Below are 21,443 nucleotides of genomic sequence, written 5' to 3'. Positions count from 1 at the left end.
GTTTTTTGACTTTTCGAAATTTTCATCCACGTCGAAAAATTTGGAAAAAACTTTTTTTAAATGATATTTTTTTAGTTTTTGAGAAAACTTGTTTATACATTCATAAAAAAATTGGTTTTACGATTCTGGTACAAGAGTTATGAACTTTTTTTTAATCGATGTCAGAGAACATCCGAAAATTCCGATGTCCCATAAAGTCACACAGTCGAGTTGTTAGTAATCATTAAAATGCTTTGTTGACTGCATGAGATGTTATCCGCGTAGAGGCCGCTATCGCAGAAATTCTTAAACCACAAGAAAAAATCCTCCAAAGACACACATATCGTAAACAGGTTATGCTAAATGAGTACTTGAATGTTAAGCTCAGTTGCCGAGATGATTAAACCGATGAGTCACTATATTTTATTTAAAAAAAAATACAATCACCATTTTACAGGCGTATTAGAGTCAAAAACAAGGATAGGCGCTGGTAGGTGCATAGAATGATAAATTCGTATGTTGTTTGTTCGGTTTGTGTAGAGCGAATAATTGAAGGCTGTTTGCTATGCTTTATCAAATTGCAAGCATGTTATCGTACAAGTGTATGAAGTGAATGTAAGAAACATTCAAGAATTAATGAAATTAGATTTGCACTCCAGGTGCAAAATTTTGTTTCTATTATGTTTTGAAAGCGGGATAAAAGTTTACAAGTTCTCACTCGATTCTGAGTGCGTTTTAAAACTCGAAATAAAAATTAAAGCAACTACTATAAACAAAGGAAGAAATACTACAGTGTTGCAACTTACAGGCGCTCCCGTATGTCAGCAAAAGCATGCATTGATAAAAAAAAAAAGTTACCCGCACATAATACTTTTTAAACGGTGGCGCATCACCCATCAGTTTATCATCATCATCATCACTCGCGGGTAAGCTCGCGAGGCAACTGTCGGATGTGCCATGTGTTAGCTTCTGCTGGGCGTGCACTGAATACTGAAGGTGTTTTGCATCTGCACATCGCACTACTTCTAGTTGACTGCATTGCAGGCATCGAGCGACGTTCAATGCAATTCAAGGTGATGACACTTAATTTAATTCAATTAGCGCATCTCTATCACGTTGCGTATAAGTACTGCATTTGGTGAAGTTTTGTTATTAGCCAACATGTTATGCCTAATCATAGTGTCAAGCTTAAATATTATTCGAAAGTAATGCGGAGTAGTATGATATATAGTTTTGGACTAATTAATTAAGGAGGTTGGAGCTAAAAAACAAACGACCTAATCCAAACAAAAAGGGAAATGTCGTGAACAAATAAAAATATACAAGAAATGGTTTATTCCCAATAATACAAACCAATTTCGACCAAACAAGTGTTCTTAGAAAGACATATTTCCAACAACAATTCTAGAAAAAAAGCATAATCGAGATTTAAGTGCCCCGATTTTGTGCATATCTTGTCTACATGCTGCTTTTTAGAGTTTGCATTTAGTTTGATTGGCATTTTCATCATGACCAGACCCAAATTTGAACAACGCCCGCTTTGGTGTTGGTGAACGGCAGGACAATGCGCAACATCACTACCTCGCACATCTGCCGGTATAAAAAAGACCCCACAGTGGTTCCTAGGCTCCAACAACTGCTTTTCTTTCCTGCTGATGGTACCGACCAGAATACGAGCTACCGTAGTGGAGATCGGGTGACCAACCATGGTGGAAACTGAAGTCGTTAACCACAGGGACAGGGAAGGTATCCTGTCAGTCTTGAGCGTCTGTTCCCAAGTCAGGGGCGATTCTAGACGGCTTGACAATTTCTCAACCCAGTGAGCAGTTCTACTCTAGGTTAGGAGCGGCTCACGATAACGTCTGATCCGACGGCTAAAATAAGAAACGTGTTGTCTCGGCACTGAAGCTAAGACGGCAGTCTCATCACGAGACTCGGTAGCGAGGCAACCTACCTTACTACGAACAATCAAGAAAATTCGAGTTAGAACATTCGGCGTACACAAAGGAGATGAAATAAGGACATGGAATGGAACCTGAATGGCTTGAAACCTGAAACTGCAGATAATTGAGTTTCGCGGGTGGCGACATGGTGCTGCTCTAACAGCTAGAACACCAAAAGTTCGGAATCCTGAGACTGCAGGAGATTTGTCGCAAATGCGAGAAGGTGTGGAGGATCGGTGGCGGCAAGTCCCAATTTTACTAGATCGTTGGAGCGACCAACGAGCTGGAAGCAGTTTTTATAGTAATGGACAGAATGCCAGATCGCGCGATGGATTGGAAGGTGATCAGCTAGAGCAGCGGTTCCCAACCTTTTTTGGTTCGCGAACCCCCTGGCGGAATTGCCTATACTATTCTACAGCAAACTAAATTTTTGACGAACCCCTGGGGGTTCGCGCACCCCCATTTGGGAAACGCTGAGCTAGAGGATGTACCAATAGACATTCCAGATCTTAAACTCATCATGTCAAACCTATCGCAAATTCCTCACCAAATCCAACACATCAGTTTTACAGTTTCCCGAGGTCTGATGATCAGAAGCACTTACTTTTCCCGCAAAAATATCCACAACTGGAGATCCAACGGACCTAACTTCACCAAACTGACCAACGAACATTGAACCAAATCGACCTCTCATCAATGGACGGTTTTTCTCGAACATCACCAATATATGCTCCATGCGCGGTCAGGATATTCACTTGGATCATTGCCTAACTAGTATCAGTGCACGATCAAAACAATCGAGGATATCACCTTAAGATAAAGCCGCCTTCCCAGGCTCGCCAATTGGACAATCCACAAGGTACCGAGAACTACGTGCACCTACTGGCTGAAGTCCTACTATCCTCAATGGAGCTAGGTGCTTCGACTCTCGAAGACGGATGAAGCAAGATACGCTCGGCTGTCAATTACACCACAATCGCGGTGCTAGGCGATGAAACGTCGAGTGCAGGAAATGACTGGCTTGACGGGAAACGCCATATTAAGCGATGGAGAGAAAAAAAAGCTTGGAAAAACTATCTAAGCATGGCTACAGGGGAAAATTTGGCCAAGTATCGATGAGCGGGGAATGAGCTTGATGAAAAAAAAGCATCAGAAGGAGGACAATGATCGTGAAGAGCTAGAACAACCAAGGAGGTTTCCCCAGTTTCAGTTAGTCACGAGAAATACGTTAAAATTTTATGTAACTTATGTCATATGTGATTTTTTAATATCCTGCGAATGAAGGACAGGACCGATAGTGTAAGGCGGGGCGTTTAAACGTTGAAGTTTGAAGTTGTCATCAATTTTCATGAGATATAAAGAAGCACAACAGTAAAATTTATTTTATATTGATGCAATAACTCAATATCTTCTCATTCTACTATAAATTGTTTGGGATAATCGTGTTATGCAAAACAAATTCTTAATTTTTCTGATCAAGTGCCGAATCGCACTTTTATCCCACTAGCGGGGTAAAAGTACGAAGCTTAAATCAATGAAATTAGCACAGCAGTTGCTAACAAAACCATAATATAATATCTTCAATCCGAGATAAGTTTCAAAAAGGAATATTCTCAATTTGCACCTTTTTCGGTTTCCAAACGTTTATTTTTAGTTAACAGCGGCGGATGACACTGTTTTGCTTCGGCCAGCATCTGTGGAGCACACAGTATCCTGCAGATCTTCCATTTCTAGTATCTGTAATACAGTGCCTAAACCGGAATATAATTACATATGCATTTTGGTATGCCCATGAATCGCACATTTGCCCCGTCCGTGAATTGCACTTTTGACCCGCTAGGCGCTTGACGGGCTTTGAGCACAACAAATGTTTACGATAAATTCAAGCTGTCCAATGTCGATGTAGTCAATTTACTTGGAATCTGCACTGATTAATTATTGAATCGCACTTTATTACCCCTTATTACTTTATATCCGGATTCCAAATAAAGAAATAAAACTATTCCAAACTATTGACATGTCATGTGCAAGTTTTATGAGAAGATGAACCAATCTCGTAAAGAATATACAGCGGAGCTTGATGTTTGGGGACGAAGAGAGAAAGTTGAACGCAAATGAGCACGAGGTGGTCCTGGACCTGGAGTGTGTACAAACGATAAAAGCAAAAAAAAATATAACTCTTAATCTCGAAAAGATCCTGCGAGATATCGGACAGCTAAAGACACAGCCGCCGGAATGGACCGACTCCCAGCAGAGCTTTACAAAAATGGTAAGGAACTATTAGCAACGACACTTCACTCGATAAATTCAGGGATCTCGAAGGAGAAGAAACTACCAAAGACCATCCTACAGAAATGTCGGAAGATCAACTTCTCCACGTATCATTTGTAAGTCACGTCGAGCAACTCATCTCGACTCAATGTCGAGTGTCAAGTGCGGGGAGAACAGGCAGCATAACAGCTCAATGCACCACCAAAATAAAACAAGCTGGCTTGTCATTTGCTGACGATTGAAGCACTAACTTTTTAGCGGTCGATTCAGTCGAGTTACGCGACACAATCGTGTCGTATGTGACTTGCATAATACCAAAAGTGGACCAGTCGAGCAAAGTGATAAAGTGATACTCGACGTGACTTATAGAATAGGGCCCTTATTTTCGAAAATTTCAGGGCAGCATGCGATACTGTTGAGCGCGAACAGCTATGCCAGATAATGCACGAGAGCAGTCTTCCGAACAAACTAACGCAGCACCTCAAGGCTATCCTAGAGCTTGTAATGTACTAGGTGCGGGCACTCTCGAGTTCTTTCGAATCAAACAAGAGCACAAGGAGTACAAACGGAAAGCGGTGAGTGACGCAGGCGTGTGTGCCACGAGCTGCAGGTACTGCTTGGAGAGATTTCCATCGTACATCTGACAAGTAGGCGACAATAATCGGTAAGCCTACATCGCAAGGATGCCGAATCATTGTTCAGTGAATCTTATTCTCCTCAAGAACTCCACCAAGAATAAAGAAGCCCACCATGCTAGAAAGATTGATCAGACTTGCGTGTGTTGGAACACTTAACGAACTCACGATGAGTAGCGCAGGACCGTGTACAGTGGAGAGAAATTCTTGATACAGCACCAGCCACCCCGGCCTAGATGCTATGCTGCAAGAAAAAGACCACAGTTCACTTCGAAAAACTCATCATGCTTCTCGGTGTTCAGTCACGAAACACACATTTTTGATAGGTAGGTATACCGTTGTTTTTGGGAAAACATACGTTTATTGCATTATAATGAAAAATTCTATTTTGTTCGAAATATTTTTCATCTATGGCTATACACAGGACTTTAACCGATCCTTCTTTTTTCAACCGCGGCCACATCACTGCTCATTCAGATTTACACCGTCCGTTTTATGATGCAATATGAACTGTAATACCTCCGATATTACAGTAGAACGAATGCGTTTTTTGACCTTTTGTTATATTTTGGTTTTGATCAAGTTTCCTTTACCGTTTATAACGTTTGGAGCAGCGAATGACTACAAAACAGGCAGTCACCCCACTAACGAAAAGCTACAGCGCTATCGTATGATTCAATACTACAGAAAAATAACCACTACATGTGGAAAGAAGAAGTCGGTCGGACGCTGTCCGACTCAAACGAACATTTTGCTTGTGTCGGACCGACAACCTTTCACTATGGGTGGCCGATTTGGAGGTAAAAAGAGAAACGAAAAAATACGTTATCTTACGCTGTCAGGCACACTGGCGGTCAGGCAGTTTACGCTGTTCAATAAGAAAAGAAAAGAAAAGAGCACGACTGTTGGCTTCCCTGGCCCTGTTGGAGCCATGGCTATAAATGTTGTCCATATCTCTGGCAATTTGTGGATGCCATGCCAAAAGAACTGCTCCGCTTTATAAATCAACCAGCTAACCATTTTCCCACACATTCATATAAATTGAAGTGCTGCTCAGCAATAGCGTGTCTCATCGATGCAAATAGGTGATAGTCGGAACAAAGGAAAATCGATAGGAAGAACTTCCCAACCAAATGACTTAATCGTTTCCTTGACCAGCTTTGCAGTGTGTGATAGAGCATTATCATGCAGCAAAATCACTTTATTAGCTTTTCAAAATTTTGGTCATTTTTCACTATTAACTATTAAGGTTTGAGTAGCTCATAGTAGATCAAACATTTCTGATTCCACCAAAAAGCATTCTCTTTCCTCCATAGCATTTAGAGCGTGTAACCAAGGTTGATTGTTTCCCTGCCTTTATCCAAGACCTTTGACGTTTAGGATTCTCGAAAGAAATCCACTTTTCATCTTCATCAGTCGCGATCCAATAAACTTTCTTTTTTTATCTGGCAAGCAGTATTTCACACGTGATTTTTCAGTAAGCAAAGCATTTTGAGTAAAGAGCAACCTTTTGTCATTGTCAAAATACCGTTGCATCCTTAAAAAGTCCCTGTTTGGTGCGCTTTATGAGACGGCGGGGAATCATTAATTTGTTTTTCGTCAAAAATGATGCTCAACAAGGAAATAACGGGTAGTAGTGACCTCTACAGGGCCACGATTACCTACTTTTTTGTACCACAATTGAATGCCCACAATGTGGAGCAGCTGTGGTTTCAAGAAAACGGAGCACCATGCCACAATTGATCTATTATAACGCACGTTCAGCGATCCAAAAATTTCGCGTAATGAACCCTTGAATTGACCTCCAAGATAATGCGGTTTTTCCACATTGGACAATTTTTTGTTGAGTTATTTGAAGTCACTGCTCGACGCCTTCGTATCACTGATATATCGTCTCCATTGCTGCAAAAAGTGATCAAAAATTGGACTTCCCGATTGCAAAATGTCCAATTAAGCGATTTTGAAATTACAAATCCATAAATTTAAAGTTTTATTGTAAGCATGATTGTTATTAGCCATTTCAAACCATAAACAGTTACAAAGGACATTGAGATGGCATTATTGCTCCTAACGTTATTTGTATTTGGCTCGCTAAAGGTCATGTGTACCATTATTCTGCAATAAAAATAAATTACTTTTAACAGTTTATAGTCCACTGCCAGAAGCTCGGCCGCCTCGGTTAGATCGCCAATTATGCTCAATTAAAAAAAATTAGATTAATTAATGAACGTCTAATAATTTTTAACCACTCGACCGTTAATCGTTATCAGATAATTTGACAAAAAAACTATTAAACGCTTAATAAAAAACTTTCTAATTGGTATAACACAAAACATTTTTCGAAATTGTATAAATAAGTAAGATTAATCATTAAATTAATTTCGTTTTCAGATGATTGGACTTCATCTAAACCAACATCCGCGAAATAGCACCATCAGCCGTCTTCGTCTTCGTTTTCACTTACACTCGCGAGAGCTTTTCACTACACGGCGAACACTTACCGATTACCGTACTGGCCGCCACCTCTTTGGCCACGTGCGCTGCTGCCGGACTGACGTGCAGTATATCCGACAGCGACAACGAGGAGGCGATCAGCTGCCGTTTTTCCTCAAAATTGAGCAAATCCATCGAATTGCTCCGCTGGGGCGTCACAGTGATTGTCACTGATTTCTGCATCGTCAGAACGCTCTGATTATATTCAGGCGGCTGCTGCTTCATCAGATCTCTTCCGTTCAGGGACATTTTCGCCTATCCTGCCTGCATACAAGCGTAATATCCAAATTAATTCATATGTGATGTGCTCTGCTGCTGCTGATAGGTAGGTGTGCTTGGCACAACTTGGTGGAAGCTTTCCGGTTTTACACGCTGCCAGCGAGATTCTGCTAGACATTTATCAACCGGCTGGCGGATAAGCACACGTCATTGCACCTTAATTGCATTTATGTAAATTTGTTTTGCTTTTTGCTATTCGCTTCGAAATCACGTTTTTTAAAGCTTCACTGGTGGGTCTCTTTTTTTCTTGTTATACAAGGCTATATTTCCGAAACACTGCTTTGACGGGTACTAGTTGGTAGGCGTATTTATAAAACTATTTGTTGAGATTTCAGCGTTCAACACTGCCTCATTGCCTATTATAATAGGAAGAATTTTCAAAAAGTGTGGCTATAGAATACAATCATTCACTGAATCAGACGACTTCGAAAGATTGTGTGTAGAAAAATACATCCATACAATAAATTTGGCACTAGAGTATAACTTTATTCCACTAACACTACGGGCATTGCTCACTATAGCGGAGATTCTGATTAAGACAATATCTGGCAACAGCGCATTGAACCTTAAATTCTACAAATTCGTTTTGATTATCTCGTGACAGGCAGCTTTTCCGGATGTTATTTTTGTCGACTTCATTGAATGCGGCGCGCTGGTTGAAGCTAAGCGATGTTAAGCGAACGCACATACAAACTCTCACATATTTACCACCTTTTATTTACACGGCTTGAGTTCGCTTTTTCCGATACTGATTTGATCGATTAGATATCGATAAGCCTTTCCCGTGTGGTATGCTTGTGCTTCTCACTCACTTTCCCTACTCACTACACATTATGTATATGCTTGCTCTTCAAAGCAGCTATTTTCACCAATTTTGTTTCATTGACTGCGTGATTTGTTTTCCGTTCTCGATCCGGTGCACATGAGTAGGGCTGCGGGACCGAAGGGGGCTCCGTCATTTATCTACTGCTGGTTGGCAATGGCGTTGCTGGCAAGATTTAACCTGTCGAGTGAAAATGAAAACAAATTTAAGTTAGTGAATAGATCAATAGGTTGTTATTACGCTATAATTACTATAATAGTTATGTTATTATTATTACTGTTATGTGCCGTTGAGAGATAAATTTATAACTACCTTTTAATTATTGAAATTTGATCGGTGAAATTCAAATCATATGTAAACGCTGTTTGTAATTCAAATGTGAGTAAAACAAAAAGTATAAAAAATTAATGCATATTAAGATATGTACCAGACATGCAAATTACAGGAAATATACAGAATCTGTTTTAGATAGTGTTTTTAAAGTATAAATATACTTATTTACTTATTTTTCAATGTGCGATTTACCGTCCGTGGTAAATTGATAACATAAGCATAAAGATAACACGAAGGAAAGGATGACATGAATTTGTTGGTAGTTTGAAGCCTTTCATAATAAGTGCTATGTACATATAAGTTTCAATAGAAAAACAAAAGTAATCAAAATGCCATCAAATTTAAACGCATTAATTTTATGAAATTTTCCTAAAAGCTCGGTGGCCATTGACATTGGCCATGTGCTATAGACTGACCTTGGAGCTATGATACTCTTACTGGTTTCAACCGTCATGACGGGTGGCAGTGAATTTCGCTACATATTTCTATTTTACACGCACACGTTATACACCTAAAGCACACGGAGATTACATGTGCAGTAGCAATTTCACTTTCATGGGATCTAAAAAAAAGACAAGCCGAATTTGCAATCGGGAAATATAATTTTGATCGCTCACCAGAGGAAGAAGTGTAACGGGAGACGGGAAATGGCAATATAAAAATAAACCGTCCGAACGAGTCACTGTTGGAGTTTGTAGAATCAAGCAAGCTATCAGAATTTCACAAATTTTTGATAGCTTGATTAAATTTTTTTTGCTCAACTCGAACGAATGTAGAATTTTGACATTTTCCTCTGTATCAGTTCAACTGTGCACTCGAAAAAAAAATCGGATTCATGCTATTCTGGCAAACGAAAATGTTGCAGCTGTCATTGCCGCAGAACGGCAACCCCAGCCGATTCCGGTGCTATCTATTCATGTAGGTACATGTTTTCGCGAGATAAACCAAACGGACAGCAAAAAAACAAAGTGTACACGATTGAAACGAGAGGAAACATTTATAACATGGCAAAAAACGACAAAAAAAGTGGGATGTTATTATTATAAATTTAAAAATAAGAAGTGACGATTGCGAAGATAATTTTTCTATTTCAAATCATTGGATCGATGATCGAATGCGCCTGCACCTGAAACCGAACAACTTTCGAATGCTGCGACCCAAAAATTATTAATCGACATCGTCATGTTTATCTATTTCATTTCGCTACATTGGTTAGATCCGATTGTGTTACGCCACTAAATCACCAATCTATTTGATACGTTAGTACATGGCCTGAATTGCTTTATTCGTCTTTATTTCTGTCAACAGTTGACACAGAAAGATGGGGAAAACTAACGCAAAGGTCATATATGTAGCGTTTTGCAACGGTCCTCGTTTACTTGAGCTTGCAAGTATGACAGAATTGTATTTTAATCAGCTTCAATTTAGCTTCTTTATTCTTAATTTTTCTTCAGAAATGAATACCGGCAATTTCTGAATACAGCTATTGCAGACAGCGCAATGCCCAACACGTGCACAATTTATAACGTTGATTGCATTATAAAGAATTTAAAATGCGGTTCATGCGAATGACTGCACACTGTAAACAGCCAGTCAGTAGCAGAATTAAGGCGTGAGAGTTTCTTAATTTTTTCTTTTTCAAATGGTTTACTTGAGGCAACACAAATGGATTCTATTTTTTTTTGAGAGGGTTGATAGAAAAATAATCTGACAGGTTCCTACTTAATTTCGTGAAAGTAACTAGCGGCCAGTGGTTAAACAATGTCGATAACGTAAGCGTTTTTCCTGGAACGATGCAAAATATTATTCATATTTGTCTCGTTGGTGTAAATTTTATGACTCTAAGATCTTATTGAGTCACTGCATGGTCTACATGCTTATCGATGACGTCATCAATTTATCATTCTAACTAAAGTGCAACCTCTTAGGTACATACTACCTATAAATGCATAACAGTCCCATCTGACTTTTCACCACTTTTGAGATAAACCTGGGAATCATCTTTAAATTAACTGTTCTTTCAATATTTCAAACAAAAAAGTTATGTTTGTTCCCAAGAAATTGAAAAAAATATCAAACTATGTCAGTCCCATATTACAAATAAACGCATAACAGTCACAGTAGTAAAAATATACCAATAAGCATCTGTTTTTTGGAAATGCCTGGACCGATTCGACTGCAACAACTACCAAACGGAAGATTTTATGGCCTAGAAGAACACTATTGATGAGAATTTGGATCGGATGTACGATTCCGAAGTTACAGTGGGGTTCCGGAATATATGGGACTTGAACATAGAAGCACCTTGAATCACAACAAACCCATCATGCGACACCTATAAATACACGGATTTGGAAATCTAGACTATTGGTAGTCGTATAAAGTGTTCAAGACGTCATTGGCCACATCTAAACATGTCCGTGGATGTTCCAGATACCTCTCCGGGGATCAGTTACTGAATTTAACTAAAATACAACATGTGACATCTCTAAGTCGGTACTCGAAATTGCAAAACTAGTTTTAAACAGTTCATTTGTTGTCACATATAGTGTCCAGGATCACATATGTCATACTCGGACACGTTCTGGGAGTGTTCCGGAGTCCGGGCACACAGGAAAGCGACCAGCTTCTGAGTTAAACAATCCCCATCATGCGACGTCACTATAAACTGAAGATAACAAATTACAATAAAAAGGAGAAAAGGCCAGGAAGAGATTTGAGTCAAAAAGGACAGTTTGAACAATTGAATTGAACGAGCACGTGAATTATCAAAACAAAATCGTGGTCTTGAAAATACTGCCGAGTCACCGACAACACAAGGATCAAGGCATGCTGTGCCTGTGACTGTTATGCGTTTATTCTTGCTTCTTCAAGCACAAATAAACGCATATCAGTAACTGCCCGTTTTGGAACAAATTTTAGGTCACTTGTGAACAATTTGCTTGTAAAAGTATTCTGTTATGTACATTCAAGTGATTTTATGACGATTTGGACGATTTGTTTTCAAAATCGGTTCAATATTGAAGAAAAATTGTCGTGGCTTCAACAGCGTTTTTCGTAGTTGCACGTTTTTGCAGACGTGACTGTCTTCCATTTATGGGCAGCATAGGTATGCGAAAAAATGCTGCATCATTCAATTAACCCATTATGTTCTAGTGTATGATGTATCATACCCCGTCTTCAAAACCTGTTTACTGCTGGATTTCAATAGTCAGCAATGTTAATGTATCACTACAAGAGACATAAGACATCAATCTGATGTGTGTGTGAGATAATCTGTTGGTTTTTGAAATTCCCGACACATTCGAGCCGTAATATAATGGATCACACAGTTTCACTTCATTTGGTCCAAATTTAGGTATAGCCGGGTCATAATGGGTTAATGTGCCTTTGAGTATTCTTTTAAGGGGATATGACCGACCAAGATGTTACTGTTCACTGTTTTTATTACAGAATTCGATTCTACACCATTCGAACTTTTTCGCTTATGTTGATACTATTGGAGAGAAAGTCATTCAACCCGTTATCATAAGTAAGTACTCGCAATGTAGTAATCTCTATATTTCTCCAGTACAGAGTATTCTACTAGTCGTCAATCGTTCCAGTCTTCAAACGTAAAGAGTTTGCGTACTAAAATCGATCAACTACGACTGTTATTGCGTAGTTGTGACTACAACGTTTCACCTTAACGGAAATATAGCTCCACGAGCACATCGATAGCAGCAACATCTCTTCACTGTGATCACGGTCCATCAACTAGCTTTTATTCTTGGGGTCACGACGTGCTAATTAGTGTTAAAAATTACCTACACGGAAAGAAATTTGATTCCGATGCCATGAATGAAATCATAAAATCATGAAATGTGAGTTCATGTGAAATCATGACTGAATTGCCATATCAGACAGCACAAAATCATGAATAATAGTTCATGATTTTGCGTTGTGTTGTACTGCAAGAAGCTCGTGATATCATGATTTTTATTCATGGTGTATTTTCATAAATCATGAGCTAGAAACCGGGAATCATGAGTTATTTTGCTCGTTTTGGAGATCAAATTTCTACCCGTGTATAATGCTACAGTGTGCCTCTGGCGAATTGAGAAAACCTCGTACAAATAACAGTTTGCAGCCTCCGAAATTTATTTCGTGCAAGCAGAAGCAAAGCAGTATATCACAGATCGTTCTTCAAATGCTGATACTGTCCTATCAATAGAAGGCTTCAACGTACCTAACTTAAGCTGGCAGTTTGACGACTATATCAGCGGTGTTATTCTAGCGCACTAAACAGTGCGTTGGAGACGATCAACTGGTTGGCTTCACTAAGCAACAGATCGCTTGACGAAGCGTGATGTACATTTTTAGCACTTCATAGTACAGTATGGGAGCATATGAGACTTTGTCTCACTTCAATGGACTGGACTTCAGAACTATTCAACATCCGCAACTCACACAGAAAATCTCGGAAAAGACTCTTCGAAACCATGTATAGCAGAGCAGCAACAGTACACAATCTCAACTGTTTTGTTCATGTACAACAGCGCGACTTTAATCTGCCCGCTATCCAAGCTTCCATCGATAAGGCTGGAACAACAAAGCAGCGAAAAAGGATGGCATTGATTGCAGCGGTCCTTATTAAAAAAATGGACCAATTTGCATAAACTTATTATCAAGATTTGGGATACGGAACGACTACCGGAGAAGTGGAAAGACCGGGTTTTTTGCCCTATCTACAAGAAAGGCGATAAGCTGGATTATGAGAACTACCGAGCGATCACTAACCTGAATACCGTCTACAAATTGATGTCCCAAGGCATCTTCCAGCGACTATCACCAATAACCAATAAATTTGTAAGAAGTTATTAGGCCGACTTCATGGAAGGATCGGTCTACAACGGACCAAATCTTCACCCTGCTGCAGATCCTCCAGAATTGCCGTGAATGTCGAGTTCCCACGCACCTGTTCATTGATTTCAAAGCCGCATATGATAGTGTAAACCGACAAAAGCTATGGAAAATTTTGGACGAAAACGGCTTTGCGGGTAAGCTTACTAGACTTATCATGGCTACGATGGATGGGATCCAGTGCTGTGTTAGAATCTCGGGTGGATTGTCAGACCCATTCGAATCTCGCAGGTGACTTCGACAAGGAGATGATCTTTGCTGCCTGCTATTCAACATTGCGCTTGAAGGTGTTATAAAATGAGCGGTGATCCAAATGCGAGGCACGATTTTCAATAAATCCAGTCAATTTATCTGCTTTGCTGATGACGTGGATGCTGTCGGCAGAACATTTGAGGCGGTGGAAGATCAGTACACCAGGCTAAAACGCGAAGCAGATAAGAATGGGTTGAAGATAAATACGTCTAAAACAAAGTCTCTACTTTATCCAGAGAAGTTGAAGCAAAATGACAAGTGGCCTCGACGCAAAAGCTTTCGCACTGAACCACATATTCTGGTCATCGCTACATTGGCCTTCCGGATTAGGTAACAGAATTCCTCTATTCATATCCGACGGAGCGCACCGAATACGTTCTTATTCGTTCCAGCGTACCCCGAGGAAGCATACTCGGGCCATTGCTGTTCAATATCTTCGTAAATGACATGAGTGCACTTACGTCCTGTGCCATGCTATGTGATCGCGAAGACATTTTCCAAACTAAGATTCATTCACCGCTATGCTCCTAGCGTCAGTTAGAATATTTTTACGAACATTTTGCTCTGCGCGATCTGCCATGAAACAATCTAACCACTTTTACTCATTATCAAGCTTGGTGTCAGCTGATCAAACATGATTTACTATCGGTTAGGCGTACGCGATCAACAAAGGATGTTTATCTAACTACCATGCAGTTTACTACACTGATAGCAAATCGACTGTATGTAAATCAACCCAATTAACTGTTGAAACCGCTTGCAGTCCTCCTACGGCAGTACGACGAGGAACGATTTTCAGATCGTTAGCATACATAATTCGACAACCAGGAGGAAGCGCTTGACAGACGTAATTGAAGAAAGGCGAGAATAACAGCTTAACAGCTGTCCCAAATTACTACCTTGCGCCGCGCCTGACGTAATATTGAACTCTAGAGATTCGACATTTTCCAGTTAAAATAGAAATACATCCACTTCCATACATCCATACAAACTGACATCCACTTTTTTATTTTGTTGCTTTGTGTTGTATCCGGACAATTGCAGACAAAACGTAAAAATTGATCGATGAATGTGGTTTAATGATCATAAAAATCTTTTCAATAGTAAAATATTAGAAAATGAAAACAGACCGAAACAAATCCTAAACAAATGCATTTCCACAACCAAAAAAATGACGAAATATTGAAATTGCATCCCGACTAGTAGGACCAATTAATTAAAAAATCCCTCCTACATGTCCGATTGATTTCACAGAACGTAAACTAAATATTTTATTTACTTCTATGCCAACTTTTATCTTGTACCTGACTCTTTAAAAATGCAAAATGAGCTGTGGATCATCCAAATCTTTTTGATGACAACACAAAAAGTGACACATAAAAAAGTCAGGCTAATTAAAAACCCCTAAGTGAAATACCAAACAGCGTGCTCCTATTGAATCGAGAATTTTTCCACCATTTGTGCTAGTAGTACCTACAACCTACCGACGGCCGGCATTAAAATAAATAGATTTTATCTGACGGGTGCCACACGTTAATACAGACACTAATTGAGTGTGGAACTGTGCAGATAGATATGCAGATAGATATGCAGTAGGGGAGCCATGATGCTCCAAGCCACGGATGACGGCACATAAAGATTAAACATGAAAGGAAATCCGCAAAGAAGCATGGAACGGAATTAAAACCCCAAACTATCATGACGCTGCTGCTGGAACGGCAGTCTATATCGCTTTATGAACAGAACGGCTTCGTACCTCGATTGCTGGTTAGAAGAGCTAGACGACCGATTGTACACCCAATAAGAGCTGTCCTGATATCGGTTCCTCGAGGTTATAATAAAAAAAAAAGAACTGTAGCCTTCAAAGCAGTATGGAGTTATCTGCACGTACCTACGGCTATAATTCACTGCAGTGTGGTGAATTATTTAGCAACGAGAATATAACTGTTCTAACACAACATAAGAAAAGAAAACTTTTCTTTTCAATACACAATTTCAATACAATCCTTTTGAAACACACGTTCCAAGCCGACTTTAACCACAGTTGAAAAATATTTCAACACGCATGGAAAGCTTTGTAAGTTTAATTTATTGATTACATTAGCATAATTTGCGGTAACGAGATTATAAGCTAATGTCTACGATAGCCGTTCATAATTGTGGAATCAATATTTTATTATTTCACATATTTTAAGTGTAATTTTGCATTGGATAACCACTACTTAATGTATCAAAAACCTACAGCAAAAAATATCGAAAACCAGGAAATAAATCACGATGAAAGATCACTAATTAATATGCTGCATTCATCCGTTATTATTAACATGATTTCCTTATATTATATTATCATTACTTTCAGGTCCGAACGAAGCAAAATTACAACGTAATTAAATTGAAATTGATCTCAACGTGCAAGCATTAAAAACCAGCCCTCTGCATGACCGTGATGAGGTCAGTCAGTATTATGCTCCCCCCCCCCCCTCGGTTGCAGTGGAAAAGGATGGCCTTCTTTCATGTTTGCCAACAAACTAGTGGTGCAGACAGACGGTGCGTGATATAATTTGCCAGTTCACTCTATCCGATACATAATGGTTCGAATGTTTTTTTTTATGTTAGAAACTTCTGATGTCTATCTTCGATTTACCTTTTAAAACTATGAGAGTTTTTTTTGTTTTTGACTTTGACTTGTGTTAAACAATGGATGTTATGTTTTGAATAGGGTATATCTAAAAGTTTGATTTAATAAAATTTTGAACCACTGTGCTTGAGAGGGAAGTGTTGACTAATGGCGACTCTACCCGAGCAGGAGCGAAGAGCAAATTAATTTTTTCAAAATGTGTCCAATGTGTCGATGTGTGGAAATCGAATAACTCATATCAAAATTTGATCTTGTCTTGGCTGACATAGTTGGTAAAATAACAAAAAATAATACCAAAATTTTGTTCCTTTAAGGCCAAAAGAATAACTACTTGTGTTATTTGAATAACAAAGCAATAACATGACTGTATTTAGAGTATGGAATAACATATTTTAATATTATTAAGGTATTGAATAACAAATGTAGTAGCATATGACATTAAAATATTGTTTTATAAAATATTTATAATTTAAAATCCCTTTAATCAATAAAAAAAAAATTATGAAATATATCGAATGTCATTTTAAGATCACAATAAGATATGATAACAAAATCAGTTATTAAACTCATCTTATAAACATTGTTTTAAATATCTACTCAATAACAAAATGTGTTATCAATGTATCTCCATATCTATTCAATAACAAAATATAGTATTATACCTTGTTATTATAACAAAATATAGCATTATACCTAGTTTTGAGATTATTTTTGCTCTTCGCTCCTGCTCGGGTAGTACAGCGAATGCAATTAAAAGACCATGGAAAGTCGGAAATGCACCAGTATACTTGAACCTTCCTGCGCTGAGCATTGTTATATGGCGTACTGATAAGTATTTCATAAGTTTTGATTCTTTTTTATAGTACTTGTGTACTTGAAAATTCATACCACTAATGAAACGGAAAATTTCAAATAGGATGATATACTGTCCTATTTCAATTACTAGTAACCTAAAAAAAATTTCTGGCATAGACGCGCATTCTAAATAATGAATTATTAGGATTAAAATAAAAGTAGGTTGTTGTTTCAGCTTGGTTAAAATAATTATACACATATCGAATATACCGATTATACACATATCGAATCTTCCAGTGATGGCACTATTGTTGGAATTAGAATCTTTAATTTAAGGGGCTATCTTTTTTGAAAGCTTGATTTTCACCGAGATTGTTACACGTCTCAAGTAGAAAGGTAAGAAGATTTAGCGATAAGTAAAATACCGGTTCTCAGGTCGTGTTTAGTTCAATGTGTTCCTACAATGAAACATCAATTGATACCCATGACACCAGCCACCAAAGGGTACATCTGCAAGAACCGTCAGTCCCAGAGTAGCGGCAGGTGCCACGTGCCTTTGTCAGATGCTGCGGACGCACCAAAATCCAAGCAGTTGTTCCTCCACTGTATGATACCTTATGGTAGTACATTGTTTCATTATTTCAAAGCACACAACACACACTCGTATCCGTTAAAAGCTTTGGTATTTCGTATAAAGGAAAAGGAACCTGTTTGCGTACGGCTGCAGCTGACTGAAAATTTTGATAACGAATACCGCGAATTGCCCAAACACGAGCAATGTTATTATTTATGGAAGATACAAGTTCACCTTCGTAAAATCTCATAATAATTTTCAAAGCGCATTTCAGTTTCCCAGAATACTCTGAGCTGTGTTTTTGTGACGCGTATCATCTTTTGTTGAGCAGTGTTTTTCTCCAAAAGAATATTTATCATGACTGGAAGCAATTCCAAAAATTTCTATTTTTAATCGAATAACATTCATTTTACGATAAGCGTTTATGTTGGTAACTTCAGTGTAACAACAAATTGTGCTTCCGTGGGTACAATTTTTTCAATCTTTTACAATAAAAGGGAGGAGCTTAGAACGGAACTTTTCAGTTGGTTTCCAGGTACGATACTGGTCTAACGAAACGGAACTTTTTTCAAAAAGTCTTATCTTAATATCTCACAATGTCACTGGTCTAGTTTTAATCTCTTGATGTCCAAAGCAACATACATTTTTATAAGAATTCCAACAATGGCGTGGTGCTTGTTCACGGCACGACCCCTTTTCTAGTTGTTTTGGTCAAATGAAGGGCATTTTAATCGATTTTATTTTACGAAGAGTAAGCTGGTGGTTCAAAAGTTGTTAAAAAATGTGACTTCTGGCAGTGAAATAGCGGGTCTGTAGTATAGTCGCCAACTGAAACAATTAACTTAGCAATCTACTATGTATAACAGTGTTGCCACATGCACAGATTATTCTGCGATTAGCCACAATTTGGAATGAAACCTATACAGAATCTAGACATATAAATCCATTTTTTTTTATAAGTTTACTACTCTAATTTAAAGTAAAAATTTAGAATATCCTGAGGCTACATCTATCTATATTCTGTACATATATAATAGTGCTTCAGTCTATATTAAAAACCAGAGTATGCAGCATTCCATGTTTATACGGAAGCGCTCTCTGTTGACGATTTTGTATGTAAAGTTTATCTGCGAGATCTGTATATATAATTGCATGCTATATTTTTATATTTCAATAAAATTTTAAGTCGCTTTCATATCTGATATTTAACTTAAGCACTTTATATAAGCAATCGTATGCTTATAGCAGTGAAAGGGAGCGTAACCTTTGCTGATAGATTGCTAATCCCCAGTCTACAACAGCACAGTGGTATAATCTCGAACAACAACAACAAATCGTGTGTGTGCAAGCGGTTTCCAGAAAGGCGTATAAGTGCGTAGTAATCAGAGATTAGTTTTGTGGTTATTTACGTCTTTGTTACGTAACCAACGGTGCATGATGCATTATTACCAAAAATTAATGGTAATCAGAAGCAATCAGTGGCTGATAAACGGCTGGATAATGCGGAATATAGACCCCACAGTGGTCGTTAGCCTCTTATACAGCAACTCCGATCCCGAGCTCCTCGTGGTACCAGCCGGAATACGAGCAACCTTAGCGGAGATTGGGTAACCAACCCCGGTGAAAACTAAGGTCGTATACTAACCGGGAAGGAGGTATAGTGAGTCTCGGCACTATAAGATGGCAGCCCCATCGCGAGACTCGGTAGTGTTGCCCCAGTACGGCTACATACCTAAATTAAAAAAAAAACTTACAAAATTCAAGCAAATTCGGAGCGGAATATTCGGCATCGACCTAGGCGACGGAACAAGGACGACGAATGGAGACTCGGTACTTGGAACTGGAGATCGCTAAATTTCGCAGGTTGTGAGCGGGTGCTGATTGAACAGCTTGAACCCTGCAAACTCGGCATCGTGGCTCTGCAGGAAATCTGTCGCAAAGGAGAGAAGGTATGGAAGATCCGTGGCGGAAAGGCCCAGTTTTACCAGAGCGGCGGCGCTACCAACGAACTGGGAACCCGTTTTGTAGTGCTGGGCGCAATGCAGGATCGCGTGATAGATTGGAAGGCGATCAACGAGAGAATGTGTGTATTGAGGATAAAGGGCCGTTTCTTCAATTACAGCATCATTAACGTGCACTGCCCGCACGAAGGTAGACCCGACGATGAGAAAGAAGCGTTTTACGCGAGGCTGGAGGCAACGTACGACAGCTGCTCGTCACGGGACACCAAGATCGTCATCGGGGACATGAACGCCCAGGTCGGTAGGGGAGAGATGTATAGACCGGTGGTAGGACCCCATAGCCTGCACACCGACACACACGATAACGGCCAACGATGTATGTACTTCGCAGCTTCCCGAGGCCTGGTGATCCGAAGCACCTTTTTCCCGCGCAAGGATATCCACAAAGCCACCTGGAGATCACCTGACCAACGTACAATGAACCAAATTGACCATGTTCTCATAGAGGGCCGGTTTTTCCCTAATACCACGAACGTACGCCCCGGTCGGAGTGCGGGTATTGATTCTGACCATTACCTAGTAGCAGTACATGTGCGCTCAAAGCTGTCCACCGTATACCGTACACGTCAAAACCGCCCTCCACGGCTAAACATCGGGCAGCTAAATAACCCACAAGCTGGCGAGAACTACGCGCGAGTACTGAATGAGGCACTGCCTTCTTCTTAGGTGCTTCAAACCTCGAAGACGGTTGGGGCAGAATACGCTCGGCCATCGGAGAGGTATTGAGCCTCGCAGTACACAAAATGATTGGTTTGATGGGGAACGCCAACAAGCGGTGGAGAAGAAAAAAACTGCATGGGAAAATTATCTAAGTATTGCCACTAGAGAGAACCTGGCCAAATACCGACGAGCTAGGAACCAGTTGACCACGATCCTGAGGAGGAAAAAGCGCCAGAAGGAGGACAGAGATCGTGAAGAATTAGAGCAACTATTCCGAGCTAATGACACGCGCAAGTTTTATGAGAAGGTGAACCAAATTCGGAAGAGCTACACACCGAAACCTGACATGTGTAAGGACGAGGGAGGGAATCTAATTACAAACGAGCGCGAGGTGATCGACAGATGGAAGTAGTTCTTCGATGAACACCTCAATAGCGAAGTCGCAGAAGGAGGCGGACCGGAAATTAACCTAGGAGCGCCCATAGAAGATAGTAATGTCCTAGCACCTGATCTTTAAGAAGTCAAACGAGAAATCGGGCTGCTGAAGACCAATAAAGCCGCTGGGAAGGACCGCCTACCGGCAGAGCTTTATAAATATGGCGGAGAAACGCTAGCAAAGGCTCTACACTGGGTAATTTCGAGGATTTGGCAGGAAGAAAAGCTGCCGGGGGAATGGATGGAAGGAGTGATTTGTCCCATCTACAAAAAGGGTGATCGGCTAGACTGCTGCAACTATCGTGGAATAACGCTGGTAAACGCCGCCTACAAGGTATTCTACGCCGTTACGCCGGTTGTCACCGATAGCACAAGGTTTCGTAGGGTATAATCAGGCGGGTTTCATGGGG

General features: G+C 39.7%; 1 protein-coding gene across 2 annotated transcripts in view; it reads right to left on the bottom strand.

The window, feature by feature from the left end:
• LOC128738577 (phosphatase and actin regulator 4) overlaps nucleotides 1-21,443 on the bottom strand; it is a 214,853-nt gene that overhangs the window by 149,332 nt on the left and 44,078 nt on the right. For both annotated transcript variants that reach the window (XM_053833823.1, XM_053833824.1), the window contains exon 3: nucleotides 7,330-8,603. In XM_053833823.1, coding sequence (XP_053689798.1) covers nucleotides 7,330-7,570 — 241 coding nt within the window. In that variant the 5' untranslated portion in view covers nucleotides 7,571-8,603. The remainder of the gene's footprint in view (nucleotides 1-7,329; nucleotides 8,604-21,443) is intronic.

This window comes from Sabethes cyaneus, chromosome 2 (assembly GCF_943734655.1).
Source record: "Sabethes cyaneus chromosome 2, idSabCyanKW18_F2, whole genome shotgun sequence".
In the NCBI taxonomy this organism is placed as follows: Eukaryota; Metazoa; Arthropoda; class Insecta; order Diptera; family Culicidae; genus Sabethes; species Sabethes cyaneus.
This window is presented reverse-complemented; position numbering and strand designations above follow the sequence as displayed.